Source organism: Erpetoichthys calabaricus, chromosome 4, assembly GCF_900747795.2.
Source record: "Erpetoichthys calabaricus chromosome 4, fErpCal1.3, whole genome shotgun sequence".
Lineage (NCBI taxonomy): Eukaryota > Metazoa > Chordata > Cladistia > Polypteriformes > Polypteridae > Erpetoichthys > Erpetoichthys calabaricus.
The window spans coordinates 222,713,427-222,740,996 of NC_041397.2; the positions used below are offsets into that span (position 1 = coordinate 222,713,427).

The following is a 27,570-nucleotide window of genomic DNA, read 5'->3' on the forward strand; positions in this document are numbered from 1 at the left end:
ACGAACAGATTCAGAAACTCCTGTCCAGACGAAGATACCTTAGAGATCTGAAGGCTCGGCTGCTGGATAAACCGTCCTCGCCATCTGTAATCGGCGTAACATCAACCCCGTGTTGTGCCGCTCAAGTGAACTTCACCCCCGCGCCTCGTAGGAGCGACACCGATGATGACCTTGGCGGATTTCAGCTATGCAGGCAGGGGTTCAAGGCCAGAACACCTCCATCGGCACAGGCAAGCATCTTAACTCAGAACCGGTTCGACCCTCTCCGCGTCCCCAGTTCACCTTCAGCCCCTGGTGATGTAATAGTGGTAGGTGATTCTATTGTTAGAAACCTCAATATCGCATGCCCTAATAGAAAATCATTTGTTTCTTGTTTTCCCGGTGCTCGTGTCCGATGAGACGTGTGCCAGCAATCTACGAGAAGCACAAGAACAGGGCAGTTGGAGCAATTGTTTTGCATGCCGGCGTAAACGATATAAGGCACCAACAATCGGAAATCCTCAAGGCTGACTTCACAGCATTAATTAAAGACACGAAGGAGAGGACCCCATCGGCAAAGATCTTCATTTTGGGTCCACTGCCTCTTGTCAGACGATCAAAAGAGTACTACAGTCATCTGCTAGGATTAAACAACTGGCTGCAGGGCTTCTGCAAGAATCAAGGCATCGGGTTCATCAACAACTGGGACCTCTTTTGGGAAAGACCGCGTTTCTTCAAGCGAGATGGCCTGCATCCGAACAGTTTCGGCGCCCGGGTTCTCCCCGAAAACATATCTAAGTTAATTTGTTTATCTTGACTATCTATCTCTGCTCTTAACCCCTTCCAAAATGCTACTGCTGTGCTAGGACATGATAATTGTTTAACAAAATCTTCCATAAAAGTGCTCAACATAAATACTGTAATAACCAATCTCAATGCACGTAGAAAATCTACGCAATATGGCATAAACACCAATAATTTAATTAAAATTACTACTTTAGATGCACAATGTATTAAAACTATAAAAATAGATAATAGATTAAACAAAAAATACACACAGAGTGGCGCTAATAAAAATAACTTAGTTCCTGTCCCAATTATCAATAACGCACATAGTATTCATCTCTGCCCCTCTGAAACATTAAATATGGCTCTATTAAATGTTAGAGCTTTAACTAACAAGACGTTTTTTATCAATGATCTTATTAGTGATAAAAAAATAGATTTTATTGCACTAAGTGAAACGTGGCTTAACTCAGATGGCGCAGCTGTTTTAATCGAATCTGCGCCTCCGGATTACAGTTTTACTCGTGCAGATCGCCAAGGAAAAAGAGGCGGTGGCTTTGCCAACATTTACTCAAAACGCTTAAAATGTAATGATGTCAGTTTTGGTAAATTCAAGTCCTTTTAGTATCTCGCCGTTGTTATCCATGGAGATTCCACGTTCTAGTATTATCCTTGTATAGACCTCCAAAATTCAAAGCGTCTTTTTTTGAGGAATTCTCTGACTTAATGTCAATTTTAATTACGAACTATGACACACTCTTAATAGTCGGCGACTTTAATTTTCATATAGATAATCAGTGTGACCAAAAAGTAAAAGAATTTATGAACCTCCTGGACTCTTTCGATTTGAGACAGCTCGTTAATCAGCCTACACATAAAGCAGGTCATACGTTAAACTTAGTGATTACTAAAGGACTAAAAGTTGATATAAAGCAGGTCATTGATACGGGTCTATCAGACCATTTTCTTCTACTTTTTAATATAGAAATAATGATAGAAAACACTCATGAGAAGCATATTGTTAAAAAACACTTCTTTGACTCATCAGCAGCTTTAAAACTTACAAACATTCTAAGCAATCAGTCAGTTTATAGTGCCAACTATAATAGTAAAGATAATTTAAATAGTAAGGTGGAAAGATTTAATACTAAAGTGAGAGCTGCTGTTGACATAGTTGCACCTGAAAAGACAGTTAAAAAATTTTCTAGCATTGTTATACCATGGAAGACCCAAAGAGTGTCTGATTTAAGAAGAACATGCCGTAGAGCTGAGCGTAAATGGAGGTAGACTAAACTAACTATCCACTATGAAATATTAAAAGTTAAAATAACAGAATACAATAACACAGTCCGTCTTGAGAGGCGCTGCTATTTCCCTAAGATTATAAATAACAATGCTAGTAATCCCAGAGTCTTATTCTTGACGATTGATCGTCTGTTAAACCCAGGTAACTCAAAGGAATGCCTCCTAAGTACTTCCAGTAAAACCTGTGAGGCTATTGCTGTATTTTTCAATAAAAAAATTAATGATATTAGAAATAACATAGTATATCTCCCCAACACTAAGGATCCTCCTAAACCCCAGTATTCTGTTATAAACAAATTAAACTCTTTCACTAGGATAGATTTACCTGATTTACATAAAATAATTTCTCAAATGAAACCCTCCACCTGCGTCCTTGACCCAATACCAACAAATTTTTTCAAAGAAGTATTTGGCGTGCTAATTGATAATGTTCTTGACATAGTAAATTCGTCATTAGATACGGGGGTCTTCCCAGACTGTCTTAAGACTGCTGTAGTTAAACCCCTACTTAAGAAAAATAATCTCGACCCCTCTGCTCTTGAAAATTTTAGACCCATCTCTAACCTGCCTTTCTTAAGTAAAATTCTAGAGAAGGCAGTCATTATGCAGTTAAATGAGCACCTCAATAAACATGCTATTTTTGATAAATTTCAGTCAGGTTTTAGAACAAATTACAGCACAGAAACTGCACTCATTAAAATAGTAAATGATTTGCGGGTAAATGCAGACAGAGGCCATTTATCTGTTCTCATCCTCTTAGATCTGAGTGCCGCATTTGACACCATTGACCATAATATTCTTAGAAATCGCCTTAGTCAATGGGTGGGCCTCTCTGGCAGCGTCTTAAGTTGGTTTGAATCCTACCTGGCAGGGAGAAAATTCTTTGTTAGTTGTGGTAATTACAACTCAAAGACACATGAAATTCTATATGGTGTTCCACAAGGCTCTATCCTGGGTCCGCTGCTCTTCTCAATCTACATGCTTCCATTAGGTCAGATTATCTCAGGGCACAACATGAGCTACCACAGGTATGCTGATGACACACAGCTGTATTTATCAATTGCACCTGATGACCCCGATTCTCTTGATTCACTAACACAATGTCTAACTTGTATATCAGAATGGATGAATAGTAACTTCCATCCATCCATCCATGTTCCAACCCGCTGAATCCGAACACAGGGTCACGGGGGTCTGCTGGAGCCAATCCCAGCCAACAAAGGGCACAAGGCAGGGAACCAATCCTGGGCAGGGTGCCAACCCACCACAGGACACACACAAACACACCCACACACCAAGCACACACTAGGGCCAATTTAGAATCGCCAATCCACCTAACCTGCATGTCTTTGGACTGTGGGAGGAAACCGGAGCGCCCGGAGGAAACCCACGCAGACACGGGGAGAACATGCAAACTCCACGCAGGGAGGACCCGGGAAGCGAACCCAGGTCCCCAGATCTCCCAACTGCGAGGCAGCAGCGCTACCCACTGCGCCACCGTGCCGCCCGAATAGTAACTTTCTCAAGTTAAATAAAGAAAAAACTGAAATCTTGGTGATTGGCAATAATAGATACAATGAGGCTATTAGAAATAAACTGGATGCATTAGGATTAAAAGTCAAAATGGAGGTAAAAAGCTTAGGGGTAACTGTTGACTGTAATCTAAATTTTAAATCGCATATTAATCAGATCACTAGGACAGCATTTTTTCACTTAAACATAGCAAAAGTTAGACCTCTTATATCATTGAAAGATGCTGAGAAATTAGTTCACGCGTTTGTTTTCAGTCGACTTGATTACTGTAACGCACTCCTCTCAGGACCACCCAAAAAAGACATAAATCGTTTGCAACTAGTGCAGAATGCAGCTGCTAGAATCCTAACCAGGAAAAGAAAATCTGAGCACATTTCTCCAGTTTTGATGTCACTACACTGGTTACCTGTGTCATTCAGGATTGACTTTAAAATTCTGCTTATGGTTTATAAAGCCTTAAATAATCTTGCCCCATCTTATATATCAGAATGTCTGATGTCTTATATTCCAAATCGTAACCTCAGATCCTCAACTGAGTGTCTCCTTAGAATTCCAAGAGCAAAACTTAAAAGAAGTGGTGAGGCGGCCTTCTGCTGTTATGCACCTAAAATCTGGAATAGCCTGCCAGTAGGAATTCGCTAGGCTAATACAGTGGAGCACTTTAAAAAACTACTGAAAACACATTACTTTAACATGGCCTTTCATAACTTTACTGTAATTTAAATCCTGATACTCTGTATATCCAATTCATTATAGTAACTATTCATGGTGGCTTTAAAATCTGTACTAACCCCTACTCTCTCTTCTGTTTCCTTTTCCGGTGTCCTTTTGGTGGTGGCTTGCGCCACCACCATCTACTCAAAGCACCATGATGTTCCAACAATGATGGATGGATTAAAAGCCAGAAGTTGTATGACCATCAGCATCAAGTGACTCCATGAGAACCCTAACTACAAAGAGTACTATTTCATTTATGTTAGATAGAATGCCCAGAGGGGACTGGGCGGTCTCGTGGCCTGGAACCCCTGCAGATTTTATTTTTTTCTCCAGCTTTGTGAAGTTTTTTTTTGTTTTTTCTGTCCACCCTGGCCATCGGACCTTACTCCTTTTCTATGTTAACTAATGTTGTCTTATTTTAATTTCTTATTTTGTCTTTTATTTTTCTTTTCTTCATTATGTAAAGCACTTTGAGCTACTTTTTGTATGAAAATGTGCTATATAAATAAATGTTGTTATACTTGCACGCATACTTTACATAAATCTAGAGAAATCCACCAGGTGGCAGTGTGAGATATTATCACAGGGAGAACAGGTTCAGCTTCGCTGTGTTGTGAATTGCCTGGAACACCCATTAAACTCCGATGACACCTTACAGCAATATCTCCGAAAAGGATGTTTAATGATTAAATCCATCAGTCCGGGGATTTGTCCATTTCAGCTAGTATTGGGCATGAGGCTGAAACAATCCCTGGACGAGGCATCAGCTCATCACAAGGTGAATACAAGCACACACATACACGCTGGCGTCATTTTAGTGTAACCACATCTGCATATTTTTGGAAGGAAACCAGAGCCCACTGTGGAAACCCAGCAGAAAAACATGTAAACTCCAGGCAGGGAATATCAGCGATGTGACTCCCTGCAAGACAGCATGGCTAACGCTCCGCCACCGTGTCACCACCAGGTGTGTCATTATTAACAGTATTCATTATTTAAACGAAATTACCGATTTATCTGTAAAATGTAACATACATACTTCAATGCATTTCATCATGAAAGTGATATCAAGTATAAATCTAAGGATTCTAAATGTGCAGAGAGTAGGAATATCATACATTTAATGTGCTCAGAGTGGCAATCTATTGCTGTTTGCCACTGCTGTCAGTACCGGAGGAAGCCCTAGAAAAAAAGACTGCACAGAAGATGGTATGTGAGACTTTTAAAATGTACCATGTCATTACGATCGGGAATATGCAACGCTTGAATACCATGAATGCATCTGTATGTTGGCATTTTGCTTCACCACTTCGACCCATTCATCAAACATCGAAGCGCGCACACCGATCTCATAGGATCCGCACAGCGGCTTTCTGTCACATGTAGATAGTAAATTTTAGCACACTGCGCCCCCCGACTTTTTGCTGGTACTGCAACTTGTGCACGCGTCATGTTAATTTCTGAGGACCTGCTCAGAGGATGCATCAAATGAACGCTGGGAACGTGTGGCAGCCATGTTACGGGAGCGTACGCGTTCTGAGTGTGAAGTATAGATGAGCCCTAAGGAGACTTCTCTTAGGACCTAGCAGACTTTTTTTTAGGATGTGTTAGGGTGTAGCAGAAAAAAACCAAGCAGCCTAACAGGAGGACTGGTAAAAAAAAAATCATAATAATAAGAGAAACACATTTATGCTATTGCCTGCTTATGGATGACACAGTGGAAGTTAGTGATGAAAAAACAGAGCAAAGTGTAAAACTGTCAAAACAGTGGAGTTAAAGGTCGCTATTTGTGATCCAGTATTTTGGACATGCCAGGCAAATGGAACCTATGCTGGTGGGTTGAGTCACCTGGTTAGACACTTGTTCTATGAGCAGCCCATAAAGAGTATCATGACCAGCTTCAAACAAAAGGCCTCGCAAAGAATGCAACACTAAGAGATGAAATAAGACTTAGTTGTGTAAAGGTATTTGTCACTATGTGATAACTTTAACCAGCATAAGTAAACAAATACATCCACAGATGTCAACAATGTGACAGTCAATAAGTGCAGGCCATCCACGTACACCCTTGATTCAGTATTAATTTAGAAATGGAAAAAACAACACCAAATATTTGAAACCATTCTTCCACAAAAATGTTTTCACGTTAAGAGGAAGTGGAAATACCTACTCTGTTTAATTTCAATTTGTGTACATTGAAAATCAAAATAGTAAAGGTTAAGTCAAAGTGGCCTTTCTATAAAATGCAAACCGAGGAATCCACAGCAGCAGTATTAACTCTGAAGTCACAAAAATTGTCATCATTCTAAATAGATGAAGGCAAGAATTGGTAGACAGGAAGGTATGAGGTTCATAGGTCTGACTGACAATAACTGATAACTATGATAATATATTTCTGAAAACTGGCAAGCCTGGAAAGTACAAGAGGCATGTTCCTGGATCACAAGTCCTACACCTAACTAGTCATTCACATTTCACATCAAAGGAAACACAGAGGACTCTCAAACTACAACACTTATGGAAAAGCTGTTATCATTCTTTCACTTTCAAGAAAGAAAAGTAACAGAAAATGTTGAATCAGCAGGCTCTCTAAAGTAATGTCAATGCCTACCTGGATTAATGTGCGAAGGGACTCCACGTAAGACTGTTCTGTGTCCAGTAGGGTCATCATGACATGCTTCCTCATATCCTGCAAAAACACAAAGTGACAATCAGGACCCAGCAGGTGCTGCCCTTATTTGGGGAAAATCAGATGAGCACAATCCCCAACACACAATTGTGACCAGTCTCTCCAGTTCTGTGGTATGGAAAATGAAAAGAAACCACATCTAGAAATGGCTTCCTACTGAAACAGGGGGAGAGGGACTGTTTTATGGAAGTCCTTCTTAATATGTTTATCTGCAGTCTGCCAGCTTTGATAAGGAGTTTCCCCAACATAGCACCAGTCTCCTGTTCTCCCATGATTCCCTTGTGTAATAATGCATTACTGGGATACAAAATGCAAAAACTCAACAATCCACCCTCCTTCCAAGTGAAATGGTGCTTGCCCCTGTGACGTGCCAACCAATTTATGCTCTTTATGAATGACCCCCACGGAACACACACTTGGAATGCTCCATACAACCTTCTCCTTTTGGAGGAATATGTTGATAAATCCAATATATGCCTGACACATGTTGTAAAATGGAAAGGCCCCCAAGATACTGTATCGAACAATACCACCTTGCTCAAAACTAAAATATCCTACAAGAAGATGAGAAATGAGATACACTAGATGAAGCAGCTCCTTTACCATATTGACACACCATTTAGAGGAAACACTCAAGACTAAAATTAATTTAAAAGGCATACAATCTACAGACAGAGTTATATTATTAACTCTAAGGAGAAATATAATGTTCAAGTAGTCACATAAACACCAGTACAAACAGGCAACTTGTATAATGGACAGAATGCACTTTGGCTGTCTCTAACAGTACAAACCAATACCCAGCTCCAAGACTCAGAAGAATCAACACACAACACACCCAGTATGCACTTAATGTATTGTCCATTTTAATATCTTTCAGTGCTGAGGAGCTTTACCACCATAGAGCTTTAATACAGTTCCTTAGTTATATTTTTTTTACAGTTGTAACACTGCAATTTTAAGACACTAGGAAAAGGGCCAGGAAGCAGGAAATGATGTGACAGCCTCATGTTTTATAGTTCACTGCCTTAACCACTAGGCCACATTGACTGCACTGCCCCAGTTGAGTCACTGGGATGGTAATTATTTGTATCAAAGAAGTCTGCAGACATCTCTGACCTGCTTTGTGATGACAAACACCTGCATTCGTATTTACCTTAACAGTTTGTCTGGCTGTTTTCCCATACACACTAGGATTTACCTGGTAGATGAATCCGAGGAAATCTGAAGTGACCTAAGAAACACCACTCATTTGACAATACTGACCAGCTACACATCAACTTTTATTCCAGAGACTTTGGTGTAACAGACTTAAGCACATGGCATGGCTTAGGGGCATTTGGTAGATATGTAACAGCTGGGAGTTTTTAATAGGCCATGCTTTCACAAAAGGGAGTCGTGGTGATGCCAAAGTCAGAGGATCAATTCCAAGGAGCAATAAAGCTCAAATGCATGGGGGCTGATGTGAGAAAGCAGCCAATTGGTAAACAAAAATGTCATCCAAAAAAACAATGCCCCCATTTGAGCAGATACAGTATCTAGAGGATATGTTTGTCAATTGAGGGAAGATATACAAATAAAAGCAGAGTGCAGAAAAAAATGTACCCCCTATTCAGTAGTGATGCATTACCAGGAAATACAATATGTGAAACAGCCCAGGTGAGCAGAACACAGAACCAAGAAGAAAAAAAAAAACATCCTCAAAATTAACCACATAAGAAAAGTGCTTCTTTAACCATCTTATATGCTCATGTTGCATCATTTCATAGATCCATGTAGGTCTTAATTTCACAAAGACCTTCTGCGGAAAAAATTAATCCAATTTATTCAATATCTCAGTATTATAAATAATGTAGGGAAAATTATTCTTCCAGATAACTCGCCTCTTTCAATGAAGACATAACTGGTTGGAGACCGCAGTATGGCAAACGTGCACCTGACACATCAGCATCTTATTAATTGTCTAATGAGCTCTAATCAAATGGCAGATCTACTTAGGGGTTTCTTGGCAGCCTGGATTTTGCCTTCTAGTTATAATTCTCAAATGTCTAGACAGGCAAACAAAATGGAAATTAATTTACATCTGAAGGGGACGCTAAGAAAATTTAAGAGTGGTGGGCAAACGTGATCCTTGGGAGCTGGAGTGAAGCACTCAGGTTTCTAACTTGAGATTTTAATGAAATTGAGTGTCTTTTAAAAGTCACTACTATAGTGAGACAGGCTATTCTTAGAATTACAAACATATTGTTCCTCTTGGTTTACAACAAAATCAGACAAGACCATGTGATGCTAATCTATTACTTACACCTCAAAAGTAGTCAGACTCTAGTTCATTTATGCATGTTCATCAGAGTTCTCAGACCCTAGTTTAGGTGTGCCACAGCTTCATTTGTGTGTACGCCATTTTCTTAGAAGATTCATTATAAAGTGTTGAAATATACTAGCTAGAAAAAATACACATTGTTCATATTCCAATTTTATTTTCTTTGGTGAATATTTGATCAACGGCTAGATGATGGATATTTTTTAAAGCAGAAAGATCAGGTGAACAATTTAAACAAGCAGTAAGATAAGACATTTAACAAAACAAAAGATGAAGGCATGTGAAAGATGGGTGCCATCTTGTGTTTCACTCCCTTGCTTTCCTTTCTGTTTTGTTCTTTGTTTTTTTGTGTGTGCTGTTTGGTTAACACTGCACTGTGATCACATCACAGTTACTCAGAACTATGAACTGTGCCTTATTGTTTAAGGCTTATCGGTGCTGTCCTCCTTGTGGACATCAGATGCTGTAGGTACTGCCAATTGTTTGGGGAGACTGGCAAAGATGGAAGGTAAAGTTACAATACAAGGTAGAAATCCACTTCAGACTTGCTTGCATATTGAGAATCGCAATGTGCACCTTGCGGGGTCACCATCGGGAATGGTGAAGAGGTGACTGTGTGCTCCAGACTTCTTAAAGAAAAACAGCAAGGATGCTACATGTGTGAAAGACAGAGAGGATGGCTGCCTGGCTGGCTGCTTAGATTTAAGGCCCATCGTACTTTGTCTTAGAGCTATTGTAAAGATATTTTCATTATTTTTTTGTTTACAAGTTTATATTATAGGCTCATAGAGTCATCATTGTACATCATCTCATTATGCTCTTTTTAAGTATCTCACCTCCTACAGTGAACCAAGTTGGAAGTACTTAGGAACGTCACAGCAGCAGAGAAAGTCTGCTAATTTTGATTATACAGGTACTTATCATTGTGTTTATGATGTTCAGTTCTATTTAATTAAAAAAAAAACATATGACCGCACAAACTGAATATCTGACTGGGATGTGAAAATGTTCTCCCCCCTAACACTGAAAGAAATTATGTAGAGTTTACAATCACTACTCCTTAAGTAAAATCTCCTTACAAATTAACACTTATAACAGATTTACTTCATTCCTGCTATTTAACTTCTTAGGTTCAAGTCCAGCACTGCTGTCTCCATAGCTCTGGCTCCCCATCTGTTTTGGACACCATGCACTTCACTACTTAAGGTCCATCCTCTCCAGATAAAGGAGCTATCTGGGCCTATTTCAGTGAACAGTCGGTTTGCCAGACTGGAGTGACCTACAGCAAGCAGCTGGCCATCCCCTTTATGACTTGACTCTTCACCTGCCAGTGGCACACAGCTTCAAGTCTTCGTGCTATCAGTTGTTTGTTTTCAATTCTTTTCTAATGCTAGATTTTAAAAGCACCATCCTTAGTGCAACGAAGGAACTAAACTTACCCAAGATCACCAGAATCCACTGCACTCTTCCTCCTGCTTGGGTGGCCTTCACTAATATTCTCAAAATTTCCAAGGGGAAAAAAAAAAAGACAACAAAAAAGCCCCCAAGCCCTTGGCAAACAGCTAGCTTGTGGCTGCTGGAGTGGATACAAATAGCTGTGGTCTGTTAAGCTCCATAAATCACATAAAGCAGCAACTGCTCAAATCACCTGAATAAATATGAAGTCCACAAAATGTACTTTGATGACATTTATGTGAATTAGGAGATCAACACAAACAGTCATCTCGGAGCTGGGGCTCTGGTGTGTGCTGCTGCACGAAGATATTCTCTTGCGCCTTTTATTTAAGACTATAAGGCTTGCATGTCCTGAGACTAGGAAGTAACTGGTATAAGCAGGTTTGGGAAATAAGTGGATAAAAAGCGACTGGGCATTTAAGATTTATTAGTTATTCACACAGGGTGACACATCTGTATAAAAATATTAAACAAAAAATTTGGAATGACTGGACCACATCCAAACCATTGACTTGTGTAATACGGGAATAACACAAATGCAAGCATTCCTGACATAAGCAGATGATTCAACCTTGTTCTGCCATTCACAATTTGTCTTGGGAAATTGTTCTTCATTTTTACTATATTTTCTTCAGCCAGATCCAAATCACAACCATATACGTCCACTTGCTTTCATGATCTTCAAGGCACGGTAGGCATATTTTGGTATGAAAAGTATGAAACAGTTCCGTTTTCAGGCTCTCAGCATGCAGTTGAGTAATCCTGTCTTTGCTACCAGCTTGTCCTAAACCTTTCTTCATTTACAATACATACTAAATTAGTATTTTTGTGCATTGAGGTCAATGGCATAAATAAATGTTATAACTAGAGGCCACAAAGCCATATTAAATACATCTGAAATTAGGATCTTTGTGTCTTTGACTTTGCCATGTGTCTTTGTGAGCATTTCCCAAGGTTCCCTTGAGGGTCTTAAAATAATCTTGTCAGTCCCATGAAGAGACTCTTGGTCATGGGCACCCCACTTTCCTAGCAGCCATATAGAAGAATGGATATCTGATGCAGTTCAGTGTAGTATGCTAGTTATCAAGCATTCTGCACAACAAGTAGTTCAGTTTGTCTGTATTGGCTGTGTATGGTGGTGGACAAATGGATGAAAATTCAGTCCACTGGGAAAAAAAGGCCTCAGAAAATTTTGTGGAATTGAAATTTAAAAAATATTTTGTGCTGAACTGTGGCAAAATTTCAGTATATTAACATTCCATACTGAAACATATTTTTAATGGTGTATATTTTTAATCAATATTATGTGATGTTGGCCACTTTTTTGTACCAGCCTAACCTAGACCAAACAAAGGCGAAAACCTAAACTTAGTCAAAAAGTGTTTTATTATACAAAAACAAAAAGGATGAATAATCAAAAGGAAGTAACAAAGCAAGCTAACAGACAACAAAAGAAAGCTGCCCCACTGGGCCTGGCTACACAGGCTCAAGTCCATGTTGAGTTGAATTGCCCACTTACCCACTATCCACAGACACAGTGCATCAAGCAGCACAGAACTCTTCCACTTAATTCCTAAATAATACCTCATCACTTTGACAGCCCTGCCACCCTCCCAGTCAAACCTTTGCCCCAAAACCTAAGTTCAGTGGGGGTACTGACAGCCTGTACTTAGTTTCATGACCTTTCCAGGAATGAAACCTAAGATCAGGCATAACCTACTTCTGGCAACTACAGAAACTCCTGTATGTATGGGTACGTTTTCTTGAAATTTCACCAGCCTCCCAATAACTATTACTTTTTATAATGCCTAAGGCTCACATTTTTTTCCTGGGGCATCATTTAGACATATGTTGGAAAAACTGCTCCCTGGTGGCCATTTTACTCACACTAGGACTCGGAAGCCACTACATTTACCAGTATGAGTTCCTTTTCAAGGTATGGACTAAGAGAGACCTATACATTTTTATGCCTTCAACTTTCACCAGTTTTTCCAAAGGTGTCTGCTGGCCTACCAGACAACCACTCACAATGTGCATTATTATACATAGACATAAATGATCAAAAAGGGAAACTGAAAAGCTGCAGCCCAAAATAAACAGAGCTCATACTTGGGTGTACACACATGACAGTTTATTCCTTTCTGGTCTGGCTAATGATAAAAAAGACAGCCATACAGCATCAAGTTGGGATGACTTTAGGAAGCTTATACTGCTGTTACAGGGGATTAAGAATGCTTTCAGGTCATATGAACAACTATGTGCGTTTGACAGGAGGGTAAATTGTTGGGTTTCATGAGACACAGAGCCTCCATCTATATATCTCATCATCTACTGACATCTGAGAACCCTGACAAAATGAACTGAACACTTGTAAACAATGACCTTACTTGATGATATTTTGTAATTAGATTAAACCAGTGACAAAACTTTGAAGGGCTCTTTACAAAGTAGCTAAATAAATTGAATCAAGAATTGCTCTTCTGAGACAATAGATGCTTCTTTGTTTTTATTTCAGGATGGGCACCATTTCAATAATGTTATTTCTTTAAGGTTATAGTAATTGAATTCTGATATGTTAAAAATCCAAGATATTACCCATTTTAAGTACAGTAAATGTTGCTTTTATAGTAATCCTGTGCAATCGGACATATATCTAAGCAGTAGAGCTACAACTAAAGAAGTGACATAAAAATGAAACAGCCTGAAATTAGAATTCAAGCTTATTGTTTTAAAAGTGCTTGCCAATAGTCCCAGGCATGAGACACACCATTTCAGTTAAACCAAGAACTGAAAATGACTATACATAATTTTCAAACCTCTCAGAATAGTTTTCCTCACTTTAACCTTTCATCAAATGCAAACCTTTTAATAAAATACCTGGTCTGATGAATTGGTAATACTTAATAGTAAATTGAATCCTGAATGGCAAAACAGAACACATCTGACTGAATGTGTCTCTCCTGTTTTGACAGAGAGAGGATTGTGACTTCCAATGGGACAAAAGGAGATTTGTTTCAATGATGACAACTATGCATTTTGAATATGGGAAAGGCACTGGAGAAATAAAATGCTCTCCTAACTTTTATAATTACTATGCATCTGCTCAATACACTACCTTCACAACACATGTAAATCTACAAATTATTAGAACTTTATATCATAATGGACAAGTGCAGAAAGCCTTCATTTTAATTACATGTGCAATAATTTAAAATTGCAAATACATTATACCCGAATGCCCATAAGCTTAGCTCACTTAAATGGTATCAGAAGTAGTATAATATAACATTCTGAAACTGTCTAATCCAGTTCAGATGTAAGAGGGAATGAGCCTCTCTCAGGAGCACTGGGCGCTGGTCCATTGCTGGGCATCTTTACATACACACACACGGGGTCAATATGAAATCAACAAACACACACACACACACACACACACACATAGAAATCACAAACTGCAGAAAGAATCCCAAAACAGACAGACAGGCCCACTGACTGTGTCCTTATTGAGGAAGGGTAAAAAAATTGGACTGGTAGTCTCAGCAATGGGTGAAGATAAGTCACACTGTATTGCTCATGTACATTACAGGGTCCTGGAATTTCTTGACTAGCCAGTGGTGAAAGACTCAGACACTCTAATCACTGTCAAGTCAAATTTGAGTAAAACTAGCTAAGGGTATGGTAGCCCAACCATAGGGGTTAACTGACTGGATAAGAATAGATATCAAACAGCAATTGAATCTGACCTGCAGGCAGGAGGCATCTGATCTAAAGAAAGTACACAGCTCAGTTAAAATGAGAGTACATCAGTATTGTATTACATTGGTGTAATGGGAAGCACTGCTGCCTCCCATCTCCAGGACTATGGCTTGAATTCCAGCTATATCACTGTGTGTGTAACATTTGCATGTTCTCCCTTTCTCCACGTATTGTTAACCTTTCCAATATTTCAAAGACATGGAAGTTAGGTTAAGATTGTAACTGGGGCACTGGCATCAGCAAGTTACCCTACTGAATACATTCATTCATTTTCAATACCTGTTTATCCAGAGCAGTGTCACAGGGATGTTAGAGCCTATCCCAAGAAGCATTGGGTGCAAATCAGGAACAAACTCTAAACAAGGATCCAAACCATTTCAAGGCAAACACACATTCACACACACATACTCATCAATTAAGTATCTCCTATCCACCTAACCTATATGTCTTGGACTATGATGGAAATAAGAGAAACCAAAGAGCACATACATATACATGGTGAGAACATGCAAACTCCACGCAGGGAGCATTCAGGACTTGAACTCCAGCACTACCACAGCACCACCGTACCACTCCTATTGAATAGAGTATTTTAAAATTAAATAGCCCGGTGATTAACTGCCATACTGTCAGGGAGTTCATTTCTGCCTTTCACAAGTTGTTTCCAGGATATTCTTCAGCAGACCTATATTGTGCTGTGCTTATGTGTATAAAGTCCACACAGGGCAAGTGCTTTTATTAGCTTTCAAATTTCCAAACATTATGAAACAAAAGATGTGGAATTGAACACCAGTTCTTCTCAGGGGACACATCCCTTTTCCAGAGCAATTTAAAGACTCACATTACATTATCAGGAGGCAATCAGAAAAATGTGATGAAAGTATTGAGCAGAAATGGCACAGGATCAGGAGTCAAAGCAAGGTGCACAAACACAGCAAATCTGCAATTGCCTGGTAAATGAGTGCTCCCTCCAAATGACATTACTACAACAAATAATCTCAGTTATCAGGTCTCAAATATTAAGCAGGACATACAGTAGCAACAAAATCGACAGAGAAAAGCTAAACAGCTAAGTAAACAAACATTAGGAGGGCTATATGAACAATAAAAGTCACATATTCATGTTGTTGTTTCAGACTTTTTTTTTTTTTTTACCCGAGTCACTTATAAGACTATAATAACTTACAACTTTATATAATTTATTAATAACTTTAGAAATGGAGGTTAAGTTACTTCCTCAGAGTCACACTCTAGTGGTGAATGAACTAGCAACTCTTGTGATTTAAAAAAATAGCCATAGGAAACGGTGTCAAGCGTAGCTATGGGAGGGGTGCTGCCCAGCGGACTGGCTCTTACATATATGTCTGCCATTAAAGGAAACAGCTGGCGACCGTGTAGACCCTTTTTCATAGAATATTTCACAGTATGGAATTATTTCTAAGCTGTCTGTGACGCACACAGTACAAGCAGGCTTCTGATGTTACTTCATTTTAAGCTGTCCTAGTACAATGTATACATCATGCAGTAAACCTACTCTGTGAAACAAATTCAGACAAGCAGTAGTGTCCTAACAGTAAAAAATGGTTTTCCTTTCACTGCTAAATCAAAATTTTCAAGCCCACTTGTCTGCACCACTACACCAATCCTGAGATATGTTCACTAGTCACGAGTGATCTACAATTAATTAGAAAGTTCTGTGCCAACCACTCCTGGTCATCTAGGCCTCAGCAGTGTGAGTAGACTGATAAGTCTAGACAGGACACCCCCTGACATTAGCGGCACATCCAGCCTGACCTATAAAAAAAGCCTGTAGATACAGATAGCAGTGATGTAAGCAGACAGACAGATGCAAGGACATCTACAGCACATTTTGAATGGGCAAGTATGCCAAGTCTACTGGTCCAGAATCAACTGATTGCACCATGTCTGGTTTTAAATGTAGTTACCCACACCTCATTGGTGCAACAAGACCTCGTGGGGAATGGGGCTTGAGGTGTTTGCCCTAATGGCCAGGCAAGGTGCGTGTGGCAAGGAATAGCGTGAGGCATTTGTTTTTTCTTCACTGAAGCAGCAAAGCTATAGGACTGTGTCTCTTCCACCTGTTGCTATGGCAATCGGCTCACTCTTTAATAAGCATATTTTGTTTCACTGCAGGAATAGCAGCAGGTCCAGGCTCACTTTCCTCAAAGCAGACCTGTGACTGGCTAAGTGCCTCCTAAGCAGCTTCAAAGCACCCAGACATCAAATTGTTTATTTCACAAAGAGGGGCAAAAGTGCTTCTGAAAGAAGATAATGTGACATCTGACCTGAAGAATCACTTGGGCTTGGCCTGATCACATGGACTTGATGGGAGAAGTGCCCTTTCTGATAGCACAGGGCCTGAAGATAATTGTATTGTGGTGTGGTTTTCTCATAATCAGAATCATTATTGGTTTAGGTTAAAGAAGTCCTCCTGGTCAGTGCCGTCCGTTTTGAACTCTTTTGTTAAAAGCTTACCTTATTCTTTTCCCTGACATTGCATAGTCCATCTATATAATATTATGTTTTAAAAGCATGAAGACACCTGGCTTAGTGTTCTTCTCAAACTACAATACACAGAACTAATGTCAAATTCATTACCAAAAATTAAACTTTACACTCTCAATCGTGTAAAACAACACAACAGAGAAGGTAAAGTTTACAGCAAGGCATCCAGTCACTCTGGAATATCTGTCCCAATCAACTGTTTCACTTCTCTTGAATCTCAAACAGATTCTTGAATTAATCACACCATTAGCACTTGGTCCCGTCATTGCTGGACTGTATGGCACAGGATCATTACCACAATTACCACCTTCACTGTGGCTCATAATCTCTTCTCTTTCAGGAATATTTTCTAAGACCAAACCTCCTTCATACTTTCCACTGTCAAAGACATTCAAAGTTCAAAAAACACAACTCTCTGCTTAACCACCCAATCAATGTAGTGTCTTCTCATATCCTTAACTAGACCCAAGGGGACTGCAATTAGTTCTTCTGCCTTATTACTTTTCTGATTTACCTGAATTGACTGTCATCTTCCTAAAATTCCAAATTTCCCACTGTTAACTGCCCTTCTGTGCACTCCTCCCCAAGCTCTGAATTCTTCCATGACTTCTGCCTCTTTTTCTACAATAAGCAGATTTCACCTGAGTAGGACTGTAACAGTTAGCAATAAAGGTAGCATGACACAATGAGGCTTTAGACAAAATATTTACAATGCAAAACTACGCTAGATAAGCACAACTCCCACCAGGAAAAGTGACTTGAGAAGGTAATATGAGAGAAGACCTACACAAGTAACAAAACTGTATGGGAGTTTTAAACTCTATATTATACCATCCAAACAAATTCCCCCAATATTTTAAAATATTTTATTGTACTATAAAGGTTAAATGTATAGGTGAAAGTACTATGATAGGATCAAAATTTACATGTTATAACAGATTTAAACATTGAACAGGATTTTGAAGCGATGTCTGCATGTGTGTGTGTGCGTGTGTGTGTAAAACCCAGCCACAGAGGATGCACAAACCAGTGTGTTTCTTTGTGCCGGTCCCCAGCCCGGATAAATGGGGAGGGTTACGTCAGAAAGGGCATCCGGTGTAAAATTTTGCCAAATCAATATGCGGACAGATGATCTGCTGTGGCAACCCCTAACGGGAGCAGCCGAAAGAAGAAGGCTGCATATGTGTGTGTGTTAGGATGCAACTCCAAGGACAAGACTACTCAAAAAAAGAATCGCTCAATATGAATGAAGTCTGGTGACGCTTTCTCATTTTTAGTAGAATTGTTCTTATAGGTTTTACCTGCCAGACATAACTACATACACTGGAGCTCTCTGCATAGGAAAAGTAAAGTGATGGGGTCAAAATTTCAAAATCACAGTTTTTGTTACATCCATGTGTTATGGGAATTTTTGGAGTTCCCCTTTGTAACTTTTCACCTTCCCTCTTCATTACAATCATGTGGATTTCCAGTTGGCATTTTAGTTATTTTTATTATATGTTATTTATATTAATGAGTGACGGGAATGGTTAGAAATCAGAGTTATATCACAGCCCAGCTAATGCAAGTTCATTTCAGGAGCATCGGTTTCTGCAAGTTGTCGCACTATGTGAATGGTGTTCACGTGAAATTTCCTACTGTGAATCTTGTATTTCTCATTAGCATGTGAACATAGCCATTTATGTAGGGAAAGTCTCTTGCTGGACACAACAGATTTCTTTTTTATTTCAGTGTGGCTTCCTTTATTATTTATATCAAATACTTTTATCTTTAAATAATTATTTCCTGATTTGTAGTCAAAACAGAAGGCCATAAGGGAAAACAACAGCTTCGCCCATTCTATTGTAGCCAGTACTAACCAAAAGACAGTGACCACAGAGAGAGCAGTGAAGCAGCAGAAGCAGCCAATTACGCCAACATAAATTTAATAAATCAATCAAAAATGAATATTACATATTAATTTATTTATGCATATACTCACACCTTATGTCCACATGCTTTTTATTACTGTTCAAGCCAAACTACAACTAGGTAGTACTTAATTGCTAAGTATGTTGCAGTGTTTCTCTGGCTTTTTTTCCCCCGCAAGTATTCAGGTAATAGGACTACAACTGAACATGAGCAAGGAGTGCGTGAGGTAAGATGACTTTAGTTTTCTATTCTTTTAAAATCAGCTTCTGTATTTTAACACATTCTTGTTTATCCTGCAACCAAATACTGGAGATGTGTTGCATGTTGTTTGGACAAGCAAGTACGATTTTCACACAACTTTGTATTACTATTATGACTGAAAAACATTAAGCCCTTGTAAACATTGTTATATTTTGAATTACAACATTGTCTATAAGGCTTAAAGTTTCTTGCTGCATTTTCAAGTTAATGTAATTATTTACAGTAGCTAATACACTAAATCCAGTCTGTATTCTTTTCAGGCTAGTAGACTGCTCACATCTTTGTCTACATCACTGCATATAGCATTTCAACAACTATACTGCCTCAAGGAAATACACCAGCAATTGATTCCCAGGATTTATACAACTGTCTTCTGTCAAGTACCCTTGGTAGCTGAGCATCCTGGGTGTGTGATGCTGTTGATCCACCCCATACCTATACTTCTAGAAAAGCTTTATATAAATGCTTTCATGTCTTAAAAGAAAAACACGAATGTCCTTTTATCTGTTGCCTTTCATCACATACCTCCTCTAAGCTGCTCTTCTCTGACCTTTTTCTGAAGTCACCATGAATTACGAAAGAAAAAAAAGTGATAAACTGTAGTTCAGTGCAATAATCACATATTTCTTTTTTTTTTTTTGCCACTTTCCAACCACCAGTCAAAGGTGATGCAGTCACCCTGGCTAGAGGTCAGGAAGTGTGTCATCAAATACTGGATAAAGTGCTAGAAAGGTTAAAAGTCCTCCAACCTGACCTTATTTGACCTTCTGAAGGATATATGGCTCTATATTCACTAATTACTATACATCACATGGCCTTTAGGAGATTAAATTACAATAAATGTTGACTCACAGTACAGATAAACAAGAACAATAATAAATGTGGGCTGTTTTAACTACTAGTTAAAATGTTAGACCATAAAGCACATGGCTGCTGGTTAAGTCCCCAACCCTTTAAGGTTCACATGCTTTGGGAAATAACAGCTACACAATTGAAAGTCACTATCTAAATCAAGTGGACTGTATGGTAAATTGGTGCAATAAAAACTCTCTCACTCTGAATGTAAAAAAGACCAAAGAAATGATATTTGATTTTAAGAGACAGAAATCTGTATGTTCTCCCATTTTAGTTCTGGTAGAGGAGGTAGAAATAGTGACTGAATATAAATACTTAGGAACTTACCTGGATAACAATCTTAACTGGAATACAAATACAAAAAAATCATTCTCTAAATGCAACCAGCGCTTATTTCTCCTCCATAAACTCGAACTATTTAAAGTAGACAAGGACCTCATGTTGTCCTTTTATCGCAGTATGATCCAGTCTGTGATCACTTTCAGTTTCATTGCCTGGTTTAATAGTCTGACAAACCAAAACTCGAAAAAGCTCCAGCAGATTACGAAGTATGCAGCTAAAGTTATTGGAACTGATGTAGATGATTTGACTAGTGTGTGTTAGAGGGCAATGTTAAAGAAACTGGAAATCATCTTAACTGATGACAGACATCCATTACATGTAGAACTAAACTTCAGAAAATCAGGAAGGGTAGTCGCTTTGAAAACCCACACAAATCGCTCCAGAAACTCGTTTCTTCCTAGTGCCATACGACTTTTCAATAAGAAATATCGGAGATAATGATTAAGGTTTTGATATATATTCTGTAACCTTTTTTTTGGTGTAAATACAGTATGTATTATCTAACTGCCTTACCTTAACCTTTCTTGTTTCTATTTGTCTGTTTTATTTCATTCTGTCTGTTATTAGATGCAACTAAGAAGGCAAAATTTCATGTTTTCTTGTGTAAAGATGACTAAATAAAGAAACATTAAACAATGAGAAATTTCAAGTGAACACCCTTCCAAGTAAGAGCTTTGAGTGCAAAGCTCCCAAAGCTGTCATATAACACTGATTGTTGGCATTGTTTAAAATTGTTTAAATGCAGTGACTTGTGCTTTCAATGTTAAAAAATAAAAAACAAAATAATAATAACGATCACCTCAAGCAAAAATGTTTTGCACTGTCATCAAAGACAAATAATCTTTAACTGTATTTTGTGTGTACCAAACAACAAATCATTAGCAACCTTGCATTTCTCTCAAAACTCCAACCGGAAAAGCACATGATCACAATGAAGTGGGTATGTGTGGCATCACAAATGGTAATTCCAAAAACTGGATGCGGTATAATAGCTGGTCCTTTCAAAGCCATGTAGGCCTGGATGGGCAGAATAATCTTAACTTAGATTTTAAACTTATTAAAAAACTGTTTTTCACAGCTCAAATAACTGTCCATTAAAATTACATTGGTACATCTACTTACGTGAGCTGTGGTTTATTTATGATATAAATCAGTTTGGCTCTGTTCAATGTTACATGTAACCGTCTGGTCCTGCTACTGCATCTAACAATATTTTCTGCCATTTCTCTTTTATATCAAAAATATCATATGTTTTGACACTTTGATAATACTACAATGAAGCACAGCTGAACTGAAAAGAAACAGAGGGAAACAAGCAGGTGCAGCAAAATGTTTTTTCCCTTTTTGTTGTGTTCAGAGTCACTCAAGAAGCCTATTCAATCTGCAGGCCTACTTTTTGATTTCTTTCAAAACATACAGTACACCCTCATTTGACACAGCCTGCACCTGTGCTAGTCCACTGATACCAGCCTGTGGCCTTTTCAAATGGCTCTGCTGTTGGCTTTACACATTTAATGCATTTGGTCCTGTAGCTTTTCAGCTTTTTCTATATTATCCCAGCTTTCATTCTAGCACGTTGAGACCTTAATACATAATCCAAATATTTTGTCACCTGTGTACACTTGCGTCTCTTTACTGCCACTTGCTATATTGTTTTGCCATATTTTAGGGATTTCTTTTTTGCTGGAAAATGCACTATATGGAGTGAAGACTGGTATAATGAGCAAGCATCTATGAAGCAAACTCCTCTCTCCCTTTGGGTTTCTGGAGGTTCTAATGCACTTGTGAATCATGAGTGCTTTATTTCATAATGCAATGAGATGAGCTTGACAAAGACATTACATAACCAAACTGAGAGGCGTCTGCTATAGAAAACAGTGAAACAGAGGAGAAGAACCAAACTGCAGAGTGATAACAAGTAGCAATTCTAGGAAATCAGGAACATAATGCTAGGTGACAACTTTCAAAAAAGCACAGATTTAGGGAGAGTACCCAAAGCAAGTGCAGTCAACAAAGAAAACAAACAGCATGCCAGTAAAAAATAAATAAATAATCACTTGATGAGGGTGTTCAACTCACAAAACTACAGTGTACAAAAATTCTGTTTCTGTTACATGCTAAATTACTGCTAATTTTATAACATACATTATATAACAGTCTCAAAACTGATGAATGCAATTAAGGGTTTCAGAAGGCCAGCGCCCATCCTGGCAGCACTGTGCACAAGGTACGGAACAGCACATCTGAAATGGTCAGGTAATCTAACCGACACATCTTTAGTGACAAGGAAGGAAAACCTGAGTACCCAGAATGTGCAAACTCAGCATGGATAACATGTGGGTGTGAGATTTGAATCCAAGATGGTGGGTTTGTGAGATGGCCACATTACACACTATGTCACTGTGCTGCATTACTACTTTTCAGTTCCATTGTTTTTCTTAATCAATCCTTTAACTGATATTCTTGTTTAATTATGTTGTTTGTTTCTGCTCATAAGCCACTGGCTGCATCAGGGCATGGAAGGATTGAGCCCTGGACAAGACTATCAGTCCATCACATCACAGTACATAAGCACATACCCACAATGACACTCTTGGCCAAATTTGAGTCAAAAAACACACACTTCTTTGAGAAGTGGTAGGACACCAACAACCTTGGAAAAAACTGACCAATTCAGAACCCATACCGCTGAAGCTATCAGCCTGTATTGCTAGCCACTATGCTTCAGCACAGCTAATTTAACATAATTTCTAACTGTGTTTTCTTACTGGTCAACAATCATTTTGCTACTGGGATTCTTTCACCTGTACTTTAACAAATTTCACTTACTGACTCCAAATCTGAAAACCGTTTTCGTCCAGCACGTCCCGTTTCTTAGTTATGATGTTCCAGGTCTTGGACAGCTAAGGTGACTGGACACAAAAGGCAATGTGTTTCAGCATTTAAGAAATAAGTTTGGTCTCGAGAAAAGTGAAGCCAAAATTATGGAAGGTGATTTTGTTGGCCCTGAAATCTGTGACCTGATGCTTGACGATGAGTTCAAAAAGAAAATGAAACCAACTGAATCAGTACCCTCATTCGTGCAGGTTGTCCAGAATTTTCTTGACAAGAACAAAGCAGAGAATTATACTGAGCTTGTGGAGAATATGCTGAAAGTATATTAGCTTACGGGAGCCAGAATGTCACTGAAGATGCACTTTTTCATTTTCATCTTGACTTTTTTCCACCAAATCTAAGTGATGTCAGAGATGAGCACGGGCAAAGATTTCATCAAGATATAAAGGTGATGGAAAACTGATATCAGGGTAAATTTACTCTGAGCATGACGGGTGACTACTGTTGGTTCTTGCAAAGAGAGACGGATGTGCAGTACAAGTGCAAAAGCGAATGCCTCCAACATTTCTGGGCACGCTGACCTCATTTTTATATTGAGGTAAACTGACATAAATATACTTTAACGTGTCTCTGGTATCGTCTTCTGGTTTGTTTTCAGAATAAACACATCAAAACAATTTTGGTGGGATATACTCCAGATATTGTGTTGATATATTATATTGATATTGAAAACTGTCAAAACGTCAATGATGTGTATTTCAAAAATCTGACGTGCTAGCTTAATTCCGATTTCATATATGAAATCAATGTAAAAAACGTAATAAAGAGCTGCTCTGAAGTTCCCAGAAGCAAACAAAAAATATTTTTTTTTGTAGACCAGTGAGATTAAATGGCTTCTGCAGAGGAACTCATCTAACTGATAGGAATTTAACACCATATTTTGATCAAGTTCCTAGAAATCTGTAGAAATCTACATTATAAAACCTGAAACAAATCGTTTCCATTAATTGAGTGCCAAAACTGGCCTTGATTAAAGTACTGCTTGATTCAAAAAGTAAGACTGACACCCACATCTGAAATCTGGATCAGACTTGCCTTCTTACTAAATACCTGACAGCTACTAGGGTGTCTGATAGAGAAGGGAAAGCATTCATGTCCTGTACCTGCTTTGCCCATTTCAGTGATACCGGGGGACAGAAGCTATTCTGGCAGTGTATGCTACTAAGTTGGCACCCATTCTTGACAGGGAACAAGGTCAACTGCACTCATACCGGGTCAATTCGTTATTATTTTATTAATTTCAAGGATTTCACTGCAATAAATAAATTACAATATCAGAAAGACGATACTACATCTAATTCAAATCAGACCTAATACCCTTTCCCTATTAATCTAGAGGGCAGAGAGAGAAAAACGTTTAATTGGATGTAATCGTTTAGGAATACGGAAATATCTAAAAGGTTAGCAATATTTCAGCATGTTCAATTAAAAGAGGAAAAGACAATAAATAACTGCCAGATTCTAAAAAAAAATTGCATTGGTCCTAATAATGTGAATTTAATAAATCTAATTTTAGGCAAGTTAGGACATCCTTTTCTCATTGTGCTATCATAGATGGGTTAGGACTCATCCTGGGCCAGGTCAGAGCTGTCAATTAACCTACTAAAGCACACATATTTATAGGAGACGGAAAAAATTGAAGGAAAATCCAAGTAGACCAGGCAGTGTCCATGCCGGGTTTCTAACTCTGGAGCAACGAGTCAGTAGCAGCAAATTTGCTGTAAAAAAATCTGGGTTAGTTATGTTACACAATTCTTAGAGCCAAATATATGACTCTTTCTGGACTGCTAATTTTGTGCACATAGAACTTTGGCAGTGGAGAGATTATTAAACTTGGTGAGGTGCAAACGGTTAAAGATAACTGTGCTTGCATTAAGAATCAAACCAGTCAAATATGACAACAGCTAAATCACACTTAGCTCTAACCAGCACCCAGACTTTAGCTTAGTGGTCCCCCACTTTCCTGTTATTACTTACAAGGACAGAGAACATTTTAAGCTGAACTTTATGTTCTGATACTGAAAATGTGATTTGTGCCAGGTCACAGAATTTGTAGCAAATCCACCGTCTTCCCATCATTTCTCTTTGCCATGTAAGAACTGTGGTGGATTTGCTGCAAACTCTGACCTGGCACAAATCGCATTCTCAGTATCAGAACATAAAGTTCAGCTTAAAATGTTCTCTGTCCTTGTAAGTAATGGCAGGAAAGTGGGGGACCACTAGCTAAAGTTTGGGTGCTAGTTAGAGCTAAGTGTGATTTAGCTGTTGTCATATTTGACTGGTTTGATTCTTAATCACATACACCCACACACCAAGCACACACTGGGGACAATTTAGGATCGCCAATGTACATAACCTGCATGTCTTTGGACTGTGGGAGGAAACCAGAGCTCCCGGAGGAAACCCACGTAGACACCGGGAAGCGAACCCAGGTCTCCTTTACTGCGAGGCAGCAGTGCTACCACTGCACCACCGTGCCACCCAGCATGCTATATATTTTGACAAATTCAGAATAGAACTGTTATTCTGCAGTATGTGATATATAGAAGCCAATTAGTCAGTTGATAGGGGCTCAATGATCAACTTTCTTTCAAGAAAGTGTTTAGCTTTGGTATTGATTTACTTCATTACTTACATTTTGCAAACATTCTGTGTTTTTTCCCTCTCCAGGAGCAAATGGCCTGGATTTAAACATCTGTGCATCGCCCACCCCATTCAGAATGTGTGAATTTGGGTTACTAATGCATGTGTAATGCCAGATTAAAGTGCTCTGCTGATGCATCTGCACTTTCTCTGTCCAGTTCAAACAGTTTAACCCATTTTTCTGTCACAGTTTTAAATCTGGTTGAATAATGATTTTGTAAAGATGAGGTGTATGTGAGTGGAAGAGAGAATTGAAGAAATCTAGCATATCACATTTCAGATATCCAAATCTGTAGGTCAAGCATTCTAGCCTTGGACACTGACCACTGTGTTCAGGTAATGGTGAAGGACTCAAGGGACTCCTGTTGCATTATATTTCATTAAATATTCCTTAATGATTTAAGAAATTTTGCAAACAGAAGCAAACAAACTATTCAATGCTGCTGACCTGATATTCAATACAAGTAAACTAAATGCACTGACCTGATTTTGGGATTCCTTTGCATATGTAGGTCAATACAAGACTAATCTAAGGTCCATTTTCAGTCTCTAATGATGAGACACAGTTGCTCCAGCTCCGATCTTTTTGGAGCCTAGGCTCAAAAGTGACTGTTATGTTCTTATTAATCTAAAGCAGACAAGACATTTTTACTTTATATTCCAGATGTAAGAACTACAAGGGGATCAAGTAGGAAGACTCAGCTCTGCTGCTACAGAACTAGTCTCTTAATCTGAAGTTCATTCTTCCTTTGTGTTCCTCTTAATGTTTTCCTGTTTTCATTTTCCTGAACAATTTGGCATGTATTTCATTAAAAATTGCCCTGTTAAGTCACAGAGCTCTGTCTACAAGAGTGGCCCTTATCTGGTAAATGTATTAATGACTTCCCTCTTGTTTGATAATCCAACCATACAAGCACCCTACCACTTTTGTATTTCTGAGTGTTCATAAATCACTCTGTAAAGCACTTTGAAATGGCAATTGCTGTGAAAAGGCACTATGAAAAATACAAAATGAATCTTGACTGCTTGACTATCCCATTGCACTTCTCTTCTCAATGGCATTTTTACAAGAAGCACAACATGACTCAAAACTGCAATAATCCACTACAGAATCTCTTGAAATGAAATCTCTCATCTATCTGCCTGCATTGCATTTCTTCACATAACTCAACATGCCAGTTGACATTTTAAGACGCCATCCTTCATACCATTGCAGAGGCAGTCTTTGCCAAATTCGTACCCAGTTTTTTTAACATGTCAATCTCTCGTCCAATGTCAGGAAGTGAAAACACACAAATTTCCAATCCTACTTTAAGGTGCACTTGATATCACCTGAATTCACAAGCACCCCTCACCATTAACACACTGACCAATAGGGGCATTATCTTACACGTGTCCTTGGGTATTCAATGCTATAGGCAGTGTTGCCAGGTGTCTCAAAGCACAATTGCAATGACTGGTGGCTCACATTGTCCTTTATTAGATGGAAAGTTAAACATGTCCTCAAATCTTTGAACCCTGTGACATACAAAAGGTGTCTTGCAAACTGCAGGGTTTTTCATCTGCTAAAACAGTTGCAAAACACCTGGGGCCT

The 27,570-nt window shown here is 38.7% G+C and overlaps 1 protein-coding gene across 1 annotated transcript in view; it reads right to left on the minus strand.

Moving 5' to 3' along the window:
* LOC114650602 (rho guanine nucleotide exchange factor 17-like) overlaps positions 1–27,570 on the minus strand; it is a 274,372-nt gene that overhangs the window by 103,905 nt on the left and 142,897 nt on the right. Inside the window, exon 2 of the mRNA XM_028800349.2 lies at positions 6,932–7,009. Coding sequence (XP_028656182.2) covers positions 6,932–7,009 — 78 coding nt within the window. The remainder of the gene's footprint in view (positions 1–6,931; positions 7,010–27,570) is intronic.